The 14,857-nt window shown below is 36.5% G+C and overlaps 2 protein-coding genes across 7 annotated transcripts in view; one reads left to right on the top strand and one right to left on the bottom strand.

Annotated features, from left to right (window-relative positions):
• LOC116842886 overlaps positions 1 to 2,897 on the bottom strand; it is a 7,774-nt gene extending 4,877 nt beyond the window's left edge. For 2 of the 4 annotated variants that reach the window (XM_032812706.1, XM_032812703.1), the window contains exons 1-4: positions 1,705 to 2,897; positions 1,336 to 1,465; positions 920 to 1,051; positions 409 to 669 (exon numbers count right to left, since the gene is read on the bottom strand). The gene's annotated coding sequence lies outside the window, so the exon portion shown is untranslated. Of the gene's footprint in view, positions 1 to 408; positions 689 to 919; positions 1,052 to 1,335; positions 1,466 to 1,704 lie in introns of all 4 variants that reach the window. The other 2 variants (XM_032812705.1, XM_032812704.1) reach the window with 2 other exon arrangements.
• A 340-nt stretch (positions 2,898 to 3,237) lies between these two features.
• On the top strand, positions 3,238 to 10,885 carry LOC116842888. Of its 3 annotated transcripts, XM_032812710.1 has the most exons (4): positions 9,464 to 9,479; positions 9,569 to 9,573; positions 9,665 to 9,832; positions 9,966 to 10,885. In XM_032812710.1, the coding sequence occupies exons 3-4, from the start codon at positions 9,676 to 9,678 to the stop codon at positions 10,175 to 10,177; spliced, it is 369 nt and encodes a 122-aa protein (XP_032668601.1). In that variant the 5' UTR covers positions 9,464 to 9,479; positions 9,569 to 9,573; positions 9,665 to 9,675; the 3' UTR covers positions 10,178 to 10,885. The 3 variants fall into 3 exon arrangements, with proteins under 3 accessions (XP_032668599.1, XP_032668600.1, XP_032668601.1); XM_032812708.1 differs by lacking the exons at positions 9,464 to 9,479; positions 9,569 to 9,573 and adding an exon at positions 3,238 to 3,722; XM_032812709.1 differs by having other exon boundaries at positions 8,501 to 9,573.
• The last annotated feature ends 3,972 nt before the right edge of the window (positions 10,886 to 14,857 follow it).

The following is a 14,857-nucleotide window of genomic DNA, read 5'->3' on the forward strand; positions in this document are numbered from 1 at the left end:
TCTCTCTATATATATATATATATATATATATATATATATATATATATATATATATATATATATATATATATATATATATATATATATATCATTTCAATAATAATATAGTATAATATAATAATAGTAATTTATTATGTATATGACATGAAGAACAAGCATGCAAGTAAATGAATTTTTTATGTAACTTTTTTGCAACCATGCTTATTTCATCTTTGTTTTTATGATAGATTTAACGATTAGTCGCATATCAACATATCTCGCACGTATTTTCTTAAGTATCTCGTTTCGCAGGAGAGTTGCTACTTAAAATTCGTATTATAAGTATATAAGGCATGCACGCGCATAAAAAAGATGACGTAATTCGATAAGTCGGATATTGCTACTTAGAATGCTCAGAAGGGAACTTACACTCGCTCGCTCCATCGATCGATCAATTTCAATCGCATCGCCTGGTAATATAGTAATCGACAATCACGGAGAGCGTACACAGAAAGTAGACGGCGTGGCTGAGTGAGCATCGTTGAGATCGATTGCAGCCGTAACCCACACATTCGCAGACAAGTTGATAACTATCTCGGCTATAGCGTCCCCGATAGCACTCCTTTTGGCTGTTGCGCGATTTCGCGCATTCGCGCATTGTTAGGTCATTATGCGAATCCATAAAGTAATCTGCGAAGAATTGTACGGACTTTTTTTTAAATATTATCAGTTTGTTAGAACTGTTGGCTTAACAACGTGACATGCTTCACTCAGGATGTGAGATGTATCGCGAATCAACTCCATTAAATGATCACGAAAATTCGCAAGTTACTGTCCCTAACGGCTATAGCTGTGGTTAGTAGATGCTGGCAGATGGGGGAAGCTAAATGCGAGAGACTGTAACTCAGTAGTAGTAGTGATAATACTCGGATATACTCACACACATAAACAGCTTTGCGACAATAGAGATGACCCGATGGGCACAATTTCAGGTATTTAAAGTGCACTTTGTTAAGAGTGCAATTCTGGTCCTTTTTGCTGTTGCACTGATAACATTTCATTGCAATGCATTCTTTTTTTATAGTTGTTACCATTGATTGATGCCAGTATAATTGGGAATAAACATTTAAAAGAAACTGCATTAATAATTAAAAAAATATACATAATATTTAAGCATTATCAATAAATAAATAAATAAATAGATTTATTTATTTACAAACACATAAGAAGAGTAAACGGAGAAAATTAATAGATACATGATTATAATAGATATTGCCTTTATAATTTCTATTTTAATGTGGGCAATCAACTGAAGTAATTAACTAAAAAGTTATAATTCTCTCATTTGATTCTTACCGTTTTGGAAAATATACAAAATTAATAATATTTGCAATATGTAAAGTCTTATATGCATTGTAAACTACGTTTCTTCATGTAGGCCATACAGCATCGAAAGAATCACACGAGTGCAATAGGAGTATATATCCTACGAAAAGATATCTCCGTAATATAAAATTAACACGAATCAAATGATTTTTATTTCACGCTAATTACACTGGCGAAAATTAAGTAGGAGAATTTGTATTTTATCAGCAAAATTAACTGCGTTACATAACCACAAAAATCAGACGCAGTTTTTTGTATTTTACTTTTGGTTTTATAATACACACACACACACACACACATATATATATACACACAATTTATTTGCAAACTATTTCTTACCTAATATTTCATTTGTAAGCTCGAATGAATCGGGAAAATGAACGTAAAATTAAGTCTTACTGAGAGGGTTATAGACTGCGCATAACACCGAGATACTTAACAAAATGCGTTCAATACGACATGAAGTTAGCGATGTAAATTGGTTCGCGACAATATTCGTCTCGATTCCAAATGCATTCCAAAACTTATACAAATGCACAGTATCTGTGATATGTTATTTTCAAAGTAAAATATTTTCAATAAAATATGATTTTCAATAAAATTTTCTTCAAGAAGGATATTCTGGAGTGCAATCTTAAGTAGACTATGCAGCTAAGCAAGATATTGGCAACACAGATTTATCAGAGTGATGAGAAGTATGTCAGCACTGCCGGCCGATGGTCGTTGAAACGCTAATTACGTTAATGTCGGCTATGATGAAAAATTACTCTACATTTAATATCAATTCACACCCTTTTACTCTCGCGGCTGTAGACAGGTATGGCGTGTTGCAGTCAAATCATGAGCGACAACGCTACAAAGGTAAAATATATAATTTACACTAACATGTTCACGATTTGTTTTGCGTTTTATTTGCGATATAAGCATATCGAGGTAATACACAAGATGGACGTTGGGAAATCGACAAGAAAGTTCACGGTATTACTTTGTCGGACTTGAAACACAATACGCAAATACATGAGATGATGATTACGTGTGACAGTTTCGTGACGTTGAGCATACCACAGGAAGATGAACATTATCCACTCAACGTGCTCCAAACCATCACTTTACTCTCCATTTGAACGTGAAGCTATTCGTATTATCCGCAGCCTTATCTATTTAACCTATATGTTCATGTCAACTTTTTTTAGAACCTTCGCACTTCTTTCTCCAGTTTTCTACTAATGGTTGATGTTAATGAGCAAATGGTTACTCCGCGTGAATCTTACTCTGAGTAATCCCTCATTGATAAAAGTGTCTCTAAAAAAATATGACTCGTAAATTCAGATTAATTTATAAATATATTTAAAGGCACTTTGACATTGTGTGAATTAATGTCACTATTCACTTCATTTATTGCTTAAACAGTAAAATAAGTTTTTCGTGAAAAAATATCGGTTAACAGGTGCGTGCAAAATGCACCATGAAATGTGTCACAAAACATATGAGATGGAGTGTGGCAAAATTTTGCCTCAACAATAGAAGGATCGATTGAGCCGGGGTTATTCGCGTAGATACGTCGCCTATTCACGGTGTTCTCCTTCCATCGCTAGTCGTTTCAGCACGTCTACCTTAAGGCCCATTCAGACTAAGCAAACAACGCGATTCATGGCGTTTCGTCACGTCGCGCCAACTTATTCTTTTCGCATATTTTCATAAAGTACTCGTTTCATCAGTTCGGTGGGAATATCTCCGCAAGAATACATAGAAAGAATAAATCACGATACGTGCAACTGTATTGGCCTTCAGCCAGCCTGAACGGTCCTTTAGTCTCCCCTACCTCGACCGTAATCGCATGTTCGCTCAGTACCACTCGGTACTGTATACATCGGTGCTAGAGTTAGTAGGGTTGCAGCACGCTAGCGTCAAACATTAACAGTGCTTTTTCAGTTCTCCAGGTCAAATGATATCTTTGGGTTTTTTGGATTCTTGATTATCTTTCTTTCTCTATTTCTTTCTTTTTCTCCCTCTCTCTTCTCTCTTTCTCTGTCTTTCTTTCTCTGTCTTTCTTTCTCTGTCTTTCTTTCTCTCTTTCTCTCTCTCTCTATTTCTTTCTCTTCCCCTCTTTCAGTTTCCCCGTTTATTTTAAACCCTCTGTCATATTTCCTTTCCCCTTACACGTACATATTCGTCCTTCTTCATTTTTTCTGTGAGCACTGTGGTATCTGTTAGTGAAGCTTGTCAGTTATATTCGACATCCGTCTGTTCATCAATCATTTAAAAGGCAAAGACAAAGAGAAAAATGCGGAAAATCTTCAGAGTGAGGTCTATTGTTATTGCCTTGTGCAGCATCTTTCTGCTTGTGTGCCACAATGGTAAGTGTGAGTGAGGGTGTGTCCAAGTGTACCACTCGGCAAGTCTATTTAGATTTGACGTATCGAACGCGGTTTGGATATATTAAAGTACACGGAGGTATATACACGACGATAGCGCGACTGTGCAGAGAAAAGAGATACCATAGCAAGATAAAACAAATGATTTTTTGAGACGTAATGCGCCTTTTCTAAGCGAGATCCAGGCGTTATGATGCAGTCCTAATTTAAGCAGTGATTACAAATGGTCTTTATCACGACGATTTGTCAATCTTCTATGGAATCGTCAACTCGCACTCGCACGAGATTGCACTTCTGAAACGTTACCATCAATAAAAAAATTTATGATAAATCTTACCATCTTACCATCAATAAAAAAATTTAAGATAAATCTTAAATATCTTTCGCGAATGATCGTGATTCCTTTCGATAATTAACCAAAAAGATCTGTCGAATAATCCTGGCGAATATAACCCTCGATTGACTTTCCTATAACTGAGCAATTAATATTTCACGGACACGTTCGGTGAATATGTAAACAAACATCTAGTCGATCTAAGAGGTATATTCTATAATTTTTAACAACATCGTTATGAATCATTGCGTAGATTTTTTATATTATGAAATAACTGCGCAGCGATACATAGCGACATCATTAAACGTTATAGAATAAGCACCTAAATAGCTTATAGAGATCTTACGATCTCATCAAGGTTTGCAGGAAAAGGAACATTTGTCACGTGTAGCAGCGCTAAAAATACGAAGCGCTCTAGCGTGACGTAAATTAACTCTCATCGCGTCGTTATAATTTTTCATCCCCGCCCGCTCTCTCGTGATGATACACGCGCGCGCGCGCGCGTGTGGTGTGCGGATTTTTTAGTAGGTCTGTTCTTTTTTATTTCGTTATTTGTTACTGAACCTGTTATCAAGAAGTTATCAACCATTATCAAATTTAGAGAATAACAAAATAAACGGTTATTTTTATCAAGTTATAATTTTACAAGAGCAATAATGTTTAAGATACAAATTAGCTGTTTAGGCAGAGTCTACGAGCGGTATCCATAGTCGAGAGCCGTATTCTTAAAAAATATCATATACGATGTTTCGATGAAAAGTTATAATATATGTAACATAGACTATAGTTTCTCGTAGAAATATTGATATTTTTCGAGAATGACACTCCATATCTTATATTTAAAATCTAAAGTTCATCTTCAGATGCTGTATGGATCATTTCATTTCATGGGACACATCGGAAGATAAATTTGAAATGATCTTAAATATAAAATCTAACTATGATCACCGGCCTACAATAGGTATAATAAACTCTAAGACATAAGAAATTGACTAATCATAGTCGACTATTTTTCTCATATTCGATTGATCAATTTCTTAAGGCTTTAAGCCAGACCTGCTTTATGTTAACATTAAACAATTATTGTGCACGAAATTTGACATTTTATATTCATATATTTAGACTGTTTATATTCATATGTTCAGGCTATATCTGTCGCTGAATGCAACCAATATTTTATGACTGAATAAGAGGTCTGTTTTTTTTAGCTGAACTGCCTAAGTACGTATTATGGACTCGTCTGCAATCAATTCCGCAATCGGAAATTTCTATTTTCCCCAGAGAACACAATAGAAATCTAAGGAATAACTAAGGATGAAATTACACGGTGCGTAATAGAACTGCGGAATAGAGAATGCGTCATAAAAGCAACCAATCAGCGCTATTCTGCTCTTTTCTATCAGACTGCTTCCCTTGATTGATTGGTTGCTTCTATTAATCGTACTCTTTATTCCGCAGTTCTATTATGCACCGTGTAATTTCACCCTACGAGCCTCCGTACAAGAACATCCGTAACATGTTAAGTTTACGGATTTTTTTGTGCGTTGACTTAAGTTTAAGTTTACGTACAGGTATGGCCATTGTATTGTCAGTACTTAACGTAACGTATCATACCAGATAGCAAGAGAATTCTAAAAGAATTCAGTCGAATATCACCAATTCTGAGTTGATTTTTAAATACAAAAAGAATTCTTTTCATTAAACTGAACTCTGAAGAATTCTTTTTACATCTGAAAATGAACTCAGAATTGGTGACATACGACTGAATTCTTTTTGAATTCTTTTTAAATTCTCTGTGCTATCTAAGATGTTACGGATGTGCTTGTATGTTGGCTCTAAAGGTGCGGGTCCAATGGTCCGTAAACATATCCGTATCCGTAACTATAAACAAAATCGAGTCATCATTGGTCGTGATATATATCACGACCAATGACGACTTGATTTTGTTTATAGTTACGGATACGGATATGTTTACGGACCATTGGATCTACACCTTTAGGGGCGCTGCACACGAATTGACATAACAGTAACGTAAGACGTACCGTAAAAATGGACCAATTACAATTGAGTATTCACAAAAATGGCGACCTTACAGTTCGACGATACTCAAAGTGATTGGTCAATTCTTAAGCTGATGATACATAGAAAAACTTAAGCAATAAAACGTAAACAGTAAGTAAATTGACCAATCACAGTCATTGATTCTTCTTACGGTCCAAGAATCAACGAATGTGATTGGTCAATTTGCTTACTGTTTACGTCTTACTGCTTAAGCTTTTTTGTGTGCCATGGCCTTTACGATCTTACGTCTTACGTTACTGTTATGTCAATTCGTGTACGGCGCCCCTAAGGCTAGTGGCACATAAAAAAACTTAAGCAGTAAAACGTAAGCAGTAAACAAATTGACCAATCACAGTCATTGATTCTTTTTAAGGTCCAAGAATCAACGACTGTGATTGGTCAATTTGCTTACTGCTTACGTCTTATTGCTTAAGTTTGTTGTGTGCCACGGCCATAACATGTTACGTTACGTTAAGTACTGACAATACAATGGCCATACCTATATGTAAACTTAAACTTAAGTCAACGCACAAAGAAATCCGTAAACTTAAAACATTCCAATAAGTTAGCTTAAAACAAAATATATTTATCTTGCTGTAACTTATTGCACTAGTTCAGGCAGTTCAGTTAAAAGGAACAGAAAAAAAGTTTACAAGCAATGACTGCTTAATTAGTTAAGCTAATCGATAACCAGCTAATTTGTCTTCTAACAATATATTGTAGTAATTTGTTAGTAATCGTTTAAACGAATAAATGTTTAAATAGATGATTATTATGAAGTAACAGTAACTTATAACAGTAGTTATAACCGTTTAGTAAAAGTAAGGGCCATCAAATTGTCGTAACCGTAGTCATAATAACTTAAGCTGAAGAACCAATCAGGATATTGCTGTAGATTTACGTATTCCAAAAGATAATAAAAGTGACACTACCGGTTGAAATCTAGTTATTTTTGCGTAAGATAAAACTTGTCACACTTTTATAATCTTTTGGAATACATAAATCTATAGCAATATCCTAATTGATATTTCAGCTCAAGTTGATGTATTAGTCTCGAGCCACAATAAGTATAGTAAGCTTTAAGCCTTAAGAAATTGACCAATCACAGTCGATTATTTTCCTCAAATTTGACTGTGATTGGTCAATTTCTCAAGGTTTAGCTTATTACACCTATTGTGAATCGGGATTTATGGCAACGGTTACGGCGATTTGTGTGCGAAGGCCCTTAGGGCCTTCACATACAATCGACATAATAGTAACGTAAAACGTATCGTAAGAATTGACTAATCACATTGAAAATCGTCGAACCGTAAGGTCGCCATTTTGATGAATACTCAATCGTAATTGGTCAATTCTTACGGTCAATCGTAATTGGTCACGTCTAACGTTACTGTTATATCAATTTGTGTGTGAAGGCTTTAAGGGACGTCTACATTGGAAATAAATAGCAAGAAGTAGGAAGTAAGAGTAAGAAATTGACTAACCACAGTCGAATGTGATAAGAATAATCAACTATGATTGGTCAATTTCTTATTCTTACTTCCTACTTCTTACTGCTTACTTCCAATGTAGACGTCCCTTTAAGGGCCTTCGCACACAAATCGCCGTAACCGTAGCCATAAGTTCCGATCCACAATAGGTGTAGTAAGCTTTAAGCCTTAAGAAATTAACCAATCACAGTCAAATTTGAGGAAAATAATCAACTGTGATTGGTCAATTGTGTTATGTCAATTTGTGTGGAGGCCACACACGAATTGACATAACAGTAACGTAAGACGTACTGTAAGAATTGACCAATCACTTTGAATATCATCGAACCGTAAGGTCGCCATTTTTGTGAATACTCAATTGTAATTGGTCCATTTTTACAGTACGTCTTACGTTACTGTTATGTCAATGCGTGTGCGCGCCCCTTAGGGCCTTCACACATAAACTGCCATAGCCATAACGTATGACGTACCATAAGAATTGACCAATTACAATTCATCAAAATGGCGACCTTACGTTTTGTTGACACCTTACGTTTCGACTATTCTCAATATAATTGGTCAATTTTTACGGTACGTCTTATGTTACTGTTATGTCAATTTGTGTGTGAACACTAGCCTCTAAGCTAGTGGCACACAGAAAAACTTAAGCAGTAAGCAAATTGACTAATTACAGTCGCTGATTTTTCTTACGGTTCAAGAATCAACGATTGTGATTGGTCAATTTGCTTACTGCTTACGTCTTAAGGTATCTTTGCATGGGAGCATCGAGCGTCGAGCGTAAAGCGGTAGCCAATTAACGTGCCACTTTCCACAAGAACTACAAGTATACTTCTGGGATCTGATATGTTGATTGGCTAACGCTTTAACGCTCGACGCTGGAACGCTCCCATGTATTGGCACCTTAACTGGTTAATTTTTTCTATTTTTTCACGGTTCTAAACCCATCCCTATCGGGGCGTCAGAGGTAGTGCAGCTGCATTGATTTTTCTACGTGGTAGCATCGTCGAGAGTTCGATGAACTATGGCCGATATTCATAGTCCGATTTTATATCTAAGATCATCTTAAGTACTACTTTAAAATGTCACTTTAAAACCAATCACAGAGCTGTATTCGCATCTTAAGACATTACTTAAGACGGTTTTGAAATAAGATTCGACTATGAATACTGGCCTATATGCATGTAACGTGCTAACGTAAAGATGGCCGATTAACAGAGAGCAGCGTTGTTACTTCTGCACCGTTGTCCAGCATTCATTTTCATGATAGCTGTGTTTCCCAGAAAAAATGCAACAATTTCTTATCTATTAGAGACCATTTCTTGAAGCTACACATATTTGAATGTGAAGCTCGTGCAATGTCTCTCTCTGAACCCTGGATATTACTCCATTATTAATTGTGCAGACAAATATGGGCCTGAATGATCTGTTATCGCTGAAAGCGCTCGTCAAAGCGGTTTACAAACCTTCTGATTGGCTGCAAGCTACTTTTAGAGACGCTTTTAGCGACAGGACCTTTGTGTTCAAGAAATTGCGATGCGTGTCCTCGGAATACGCGAACGCGATCGCCGTAATAGGCCGCGATTTAGCACGCCGAGAGAGCGGAAAGGCTTTAATAAATTAATACATCGCTCGAGCTTGTCTGATTATCTTCTTCCCATTGCGATCTTTAGCCTTATTATCGCTCCTATGCGAGCGCGTCGCTCGTAATTTTATAAAAATGATACCACGATACCACAGAGAGATAAATTAGAAGAGTATAGCTCAGCATCGCATCGCCGCAGCGACATTATATTACAATACATTTCACATATGCAGCTTGGAAACGCTTAAATCTTTCGTCGTTAGGAGATAAGAGTATGAAATTCGATACGCGATCTACGGAACGTACGAAGACTCGTCTAATAATCACGCAAGCTATAATCGAGTAGTATTTTCTTTTGCAGAAAATGTGAGGCTGCATTCATATACAGGCTCATGCGTACGATAAGAGAGCGAGAACGAGACAAGAGAAAATAAATCGACCATAATATATTTTACAGGCGTGGAAGCTATGCAATGTTATCAGTGCAATAGCCGCAACAACAGCCAGTGTGCCGATAATAAGCCTCCAGATACTATGAAAATAGATTGCTCGGATCTCAAGGATGGCTCCAAATATACCATGTGTCGAAAAATCACGCAAGTCATCGAATTCAGCGTCAACGGCCGTACGTGTGTCAATATATTACATGAAGACTTTCAATCGCTAATTAATTTATCATGCATAATTGATACTGCGCGCAATTAACTTACAGTCAGAGTTCAATTATTGACATTATTATTATTATTTCTTTTATGCAGTACCACCTGACACGCGAGTTATCCGAGGTTGCGGTTGGGACGAGTCGAATTATAAAGGCAAGTGTTATCAACGAAGCGGCTTCGGGGGTCGACAAGAAGTCTGTTCCTGTTTAACTGATTATTGTAACGTAGCGATGCCCGGGATGACGCCGGCTCAAAGTCTCATCCTTCTCTGCTCTCTAATCAGTGTATCGCTAGCGTTCCTAAATTAGTCTTAAGAGATATCTGAGCCAGCGTAGAATTCGAGTACGAGTACAGCGGAGGCTGCATAGTGGTAGTAGGAAGATTAATATCAGCGTGCTTTTGCTGCTGCAAATTCGAACGATAGTTATTACTAAACACATACCAAAGTGAAGAGCAATGTCGAGGAACAATGTTTCGCCAACATGAAGAATCTTAATTGTAGAAGGAACAAATGGCCTCTTGGGTTTATACATATATACATACATACATACATACATACATATATATATATATATATATATATATAATGTCTAAACCAGTTTGGAAAAATATGCCTTTTTGATTATGTATATTGTACTGAATCTCGAATTGTACTCGAAGCGGCGTAACTCGAACTATACAACGATTCAATTGGCTTATTGATTAATTGTCGTATTGCTAACACGAATCAACTTGTATTCTAGTTTCTCACTATATACATTTTTTCTTTTAACGATACATATTATGCAATCTAAGTGACTCACGCATGTAGATACAGGAAAAAGCTGTTTATTCCTAGTTCTTTAAGTGGTCTCTACACATTTTTAATGTATCACTGTAAACAAATAGGAGTTTCCTTGTAATGTCTTTTTGTATATATACTTGACAATTACACTACAACAAGGGAACATATAATGTGTATTAAATTTAGCTGTAAAAAGTATCTTATTGTCAATAAAGGCTTATGTAAAAGCAGACTGGTATTTTATTTCTGATCAATACTACCTTTATTAAATTTTGTTTTCAATTTTATTATTATTTGGTAATTGTCATAAAATATGAATTTATAGGTAATGCATACTTGTGCATTTAATACAAATTAAAGAAATGATATAACTTCATAAATATATACAAAAAGTACATTACATACGTTATATATAAAAGTTAATGACAGAAAGACAACATTCAATAGGCTGCGTAATTTCCGTAAAAATCTTGAAATGATTCAAAAAGTATTATACAACGAAAAGTCTTTAAGATAGAGTAAAACGACGAGTGACTCGTCTTTGAGTAACTTTACTTTAAAAAATAAAGGTCCGCGTGATCCTCAATGACGTATATATACATAGATAGGGCTGCGTTCCAAAATTCTACTTGGTGGGTAGAGTACATTTCATTGTTCAATCATGATAAAGATATCCTAATTATCTTTGTTCTTATTGGTCAATTAAATGCTACTCTACTTGTCGAGTAGTGTTTTGGAACGTAACCCAGGAGTCGTAGACAAATCCTGAGTTGACTTCAGAGGCCTCATGCGGGAAAAGTCCGAAGCTTCTGCCTCTGCGGTAAGTTATGTCCACACATGCCCCAACAAGCGTATTGTTCGCGCGGACGCAAGGACAGGAAAGTTGGGTTAAGTTACCCAGACAGCACAAGATCCCCTGAGGACATCCTAAGGACGTCCTGAGGACGAATAATGTCCTCAGGATGTCCTCTGGATGTCCCCTGAACATCTGTGTTATTAGGGTAGTTATAACGTTTTTCATTAGCAGAACTGGTGCGCACTAAGGCTTGTTTACAATACATTTTCATATTTAAGATCGTGTCTTAATACATATTTAAAAATATTTTAAGTTATAAAATGATTCGTACGGATGTTATACATATTATATTACTGGTTAAAAATATTTGAGAATTTATTTAAGACAATCTTTCAATATAATAACATACTGTGAACAAGCTTAGTGCGCACTCAGTGCGCACCAATTCTGCCAATGAAAAACGCTATTAGATAAAACTGGCCACATACACTTTCCGTAACAGTAACCGTAAAGGCCAAATCACACTAGCGATTGGTGATTGACGATTGACAATTAAAGATTAAATTTTAACAAATCAACAAGTTTCAGCCTTGGTTTGCTTTGTTTCAATTGGTCAAGTTCCAATCTTCAATCATCAATTATCTATCGCCAATCGTGATTTGGCCTTAAGAGCTAACGTAAGAATTGACCGATCATGGGCCGTGGCACACAGAAAAACTTAAGCAGTAAGCAAATTGATTCGTATGTACTTGACCGGAAAAAAACTTCGGTTGGAAAACTATTCTTTTGAATCGTTTGTATTTTGTATGAAGAGTTTTGAAGTGCAATTAAAAAGATTTGTGAGTCATTCTATTACTTGTAATTAATTGTTCTTTTTTGGACCATGTATTTAGCCGGAAATAATGACCGGAGGTAAATTAAACAAAGATTCAATATGGTATCGTTTGTATTTCGTATGAAGAGTTATAAAATATCATTAAAAAGGTTTGTGAGTCATCCAGATAATTTTAATTAAATATTAAAAAATCATGTATTTGGCCGAAATATTGATCTCAAGCGCTGCTGTGGAAGTACCGTCAGGCACGATCAGTGTACTATCTAGTATTTCAATACTCCTGGTTCTTTTTCGCGTAATTATATACAATAAGGCCTTTTTCGAATTTTGATATTTTTTTGCAGCTCTTTCGGTAAAAATATTTATTTTGACTCCAACATTGATAATCAATCGAAAGAAAAATATGCAAGTTATATATTGTTTTAACGTTTTTTTTAATTTTTTTTCACTTGTCAAACGTTGCTGCTTTCCCACAATTTAAACAAGTTACTAATCTTTTAATCACATTATGTAACTGCAATATCGAACGACTAGCGGGGGGCTGCACCCCACCCACCCCCCTCAAAACTAACCTAACCCAACCTATCGTAATATTAGCCGTTAGTCATTGTTTATTAAAAAATTATTAAAAAAAAAGTTGAACATTTTAATAGGAGGTAACGAACGTGCAGACGTCATGGCGAAGGGAGCGGTGCACTTGGACACGGTGCATTTGGACACAGCCAATCACAGCACCGTGTGATTAGAGACATTTGTAGGGTCCCTTGGAACAGCGACTTGTGATTGGACTGTGTCCAATTGCCCCGTGTCCAACTGATATACACCCGCAACTTTATACAGTATATTTTATTTTCCAATTGGCAAATATGATCTATCTGACACATGCGCATAACGTTCATAATACACTTAGAAAGAGAGAGAAATATATATTTCCGCACCGTGGTTCTGGGGCCGGAGTTCTCTTTCCTTTAGCAATATAGTAGTATTACATATATGGTATATACCAATATAGTAGTATTACATATATGGTATATACCATATATGGTATATATTAGGTGGTAAACTTAGTTCCTGCGGTTTTTTTGTTTAAAAAACTCATTTATTTCGACGTCAAAAGCAAAAAATATATTAATCGAAGTATTTTCCCTCGCTAGCTATACATTTTTCCCATCTTTCGGGCAACGCGTAGATTCCGCGACGATAGAACGATTGGTCTTTTGATGCAATCTATTCGTCGATCCATTTTCGCACATCCTCGTAATTTCTGAAGTGTGTATCCACCAAACCGTGCTGCATCGACCGGAACAAGTAATAGTCCGAAGGAGCTAAGTCTGGTGAATACGCTGGGTGCGGGAGAACTTCCCACTCGAGCTGCATCAGTGTTTCTTTGACGGCTTTGGCAACGTGTGGTCGAGCGTTGTCGTGCAAAAGCATGACTTTACGTCGATTGCTGGCTACTGCTGGCCTTTTTTCCAACAATGCTTCATTCAGACGGTTTAATTGTGATTGATATCGATCCCCCGTGATACTTTCGTTCGGTCTGAGTAGCTCATAATAAACGACGCCGTGCATATCCCACCAAATGCAAAGCATTGCTTGGTGGCCATGAATATTTCTCTTTGGTATGGATGTCGATGGTTGGCCAGGGTCTACCCATGATTTTCTTCGTTTAGGATTATCGAAGTATATCCATTTTTCATCGCCAGTCACTATGCGCCACAAAAAACTCTTCTTTTTCTGCCTGGCGAGCAGAGAAATAGAGATGTTTAAGCGATTCGCAATGGCATTTGCGGTTAATTCGTGTGGTACCCATTTTCCCTCCTTTTGAATTTTTCCCATTGCATGTAGACGTTTGGAAACAGCCATCGGAGTAACATTTAATGCTGCAGACAATTCTTGGAGCGTTTGAGTAGAGTTTTCGTCCAATAATGCCTGCAAATCGGTGTCTTCAAACTTTTTCGGTTGGCCTGAGCGTTCTTTATCATTGACATCAAAATCACCACTCTTAAATCGCTGAAACCATACTTGGCATGTTCTTTCCGATGGAGCATAATTGCCATAAGCTTCGAAAAGCAATTTATGAGCTGCAGCTGCAGTTTTTTTCAAGTCAAAGTAATGAAGCAGCACATGTCGAAAAAACAACTTATCACGTTCCATATTTAATCAAAAGAAAAAATAGCACTGCTCGCTTAAATGAATCTCTTCGCACTGAATTTTATTGACAAATGTCTAACCTCTAAAATGCAGCCAGTTTCAGATGTCAAAATAAATTACACCTACAACTAACGTCATCTAACTGTGAGCCGCAGGAACTAAGTTTACCACCTAATACATAGATTAAAGGTGCCTTTACATGGGAGCATCGAGCGCCGAGCGTTAAAGCGGTAGCCAATTAACGTGCCACTTTCCGCAAGAACTACAAGTATATTTCTGGAACCTGATACGTTGATTGGCTAACGCTTTAACGCTTGACGCTGAAACGCTCCCATGTATTGGCACCTTAAGCATTCTGTCCGCAAAGTGAAGCCGGAAGTTGGCAATTTAAAACAGAGTGAGAAAGTTTATTTGCCCGA

The sequence above is a fragment of the Odontomachus brunneus genome, unplaced genomic scaffold, assembly GCF_010583005.1.
Source record: "Odontomachus brunneus isolate Ranch 3 - 2012 unplaced genomic scaffold, Obru_v1 Obru_scaffold_028, whole genome shotgun sequence".
Lineage (NCBI taxonomy): Eukaryota > Metazoa > Arthropoda > Insecta > Hymenoptera > Formicidae > Odontomachus > Odontomachus brunneus.